Source organism: Antrostomus carolinensis, unplaced genomic scaffold (assembly GCF_000700745.2).
Source record: "Antrostomus carolinensis isolate BGI_N321 unplaced genomic scaffold, ASM70074v2 scaffold11207, whole genome shotgun sequence".
Taxonomy (NCBI): domain Eukaryota; kingdom Metazoa; phylum Chordata; class Aves; order Caprimulgiformes; family Caprimulgidae; genus Antrostomus; species Antrostomus carolinensis.
In genome coordinates this window covers 702-1,690 of record NW_010325416.1, presented here as the reverse complement: position 1 = coordinate 1,690, position 989 = coordinate 702, and the positions used below count along the sequence as shown (strand labels likewise).

The 989-nt window shown below is 43.9% G+C and overlaps 1 protein-coding gene across 1 annotated transcript in view; it reads right to left on the bottom strand.

The window, feature by feature from the left end:
* The window catches only part of IGSF21 (immunoglobin superfamily member 21), a gene marked incomplete at its 5' end in the record, with an annotated part of 8,695 nt that extends 8,591 nt beyond the window's left edge, over positions 1-104 (bottom strand). The window contains one exon of the mRNA XM_029085768.1: positions 2-104. Within this exon, the coding sequence (XP_028941601.1) occupies positions 2-104 (103 nt within the window). The remainder of the gene's footprint in view (position 1) is intronic.
* Positions 105-989: the final 885 nt, after the last annotated feature.

Sequence of the window (989 nt, the reverse complement as noted above, 5' to 3'; positions counted from 1 at the left end):
CTCCATCTGGGAGAAATTGGTGGAGAACATGGCATCAAAGGTGAAGATCTTCTGCTTGATGGTGCCACCATCGGTGACCTGCAAAAAAAACCACACCCCAACCCCTTATATGAGATGCCCATGGTCGCTTTTGCAAATACACAAACAGCTTTACACCCAATTTTTAATTAAAAAACCCCGACCCATTAACCTTTTATTTTAAATATTTCTATTTGAAGTATTTTTAGTTGCAATATTTTTAGTTGCAATATTTTTAGTGGTGATATTTTTATTAAGATGCAATAAACACTATTTATTTATTATGATCCTGCTCAGATTAAAAGCTAAACCCCTACATTTCCATCCGGTTATCGCATCGCCAACTCCTATCTCCAGCCGCACGCTGGGGTTGTCATTTTTAAGTGGAAAAAGGCTCTTTTTGGGACTGGGGAGGATTAGTTTCTTCCCTGTGTCCCCCCAGTGACTTCAGATTTATCTCCTGCTCATGCAAGGAGCAAAGTTTAGTACAAAATTAAGCAGATGAAGGGAGATGGAAGCAATGCAGCTGGGAGATGCACATTTTGGGGCAAGAAATGCTCCGATTGATCCATCGGAGGGATTTTGGGGATTAACCCCCCCCAAACCAGCATCTTTTGGGAGGAGACCCCACTCTCTCCACCTGATGCTTCTCTCCTCGCTTGAGCAAAACTCAACTTTCCCTCCAAATTTTCTCGATTCCCTCTTTTTTATGGCAAAAAGGAAAGTGTGTGTGTGGGGGGGGGGGGGGAAGTTGTCACTAAAATCACCTCTTCAAATTTATTCGCTGCGGTTGAGGCTTTTACTGCAAAGAAAATACCTTCTGGTGTGGATGAGGGATAAGGAACTGCAAGAAGAATTATCGGAGCTGTAAATTCTGACACTGGAACAGGTTGGCCAGAGAAGCTGTGGCTGCTCCTCCCTGGAAGTGTTGAAGGCCAGGCTGGATGAGGCTTCGAGCAACCTGGTCTAGT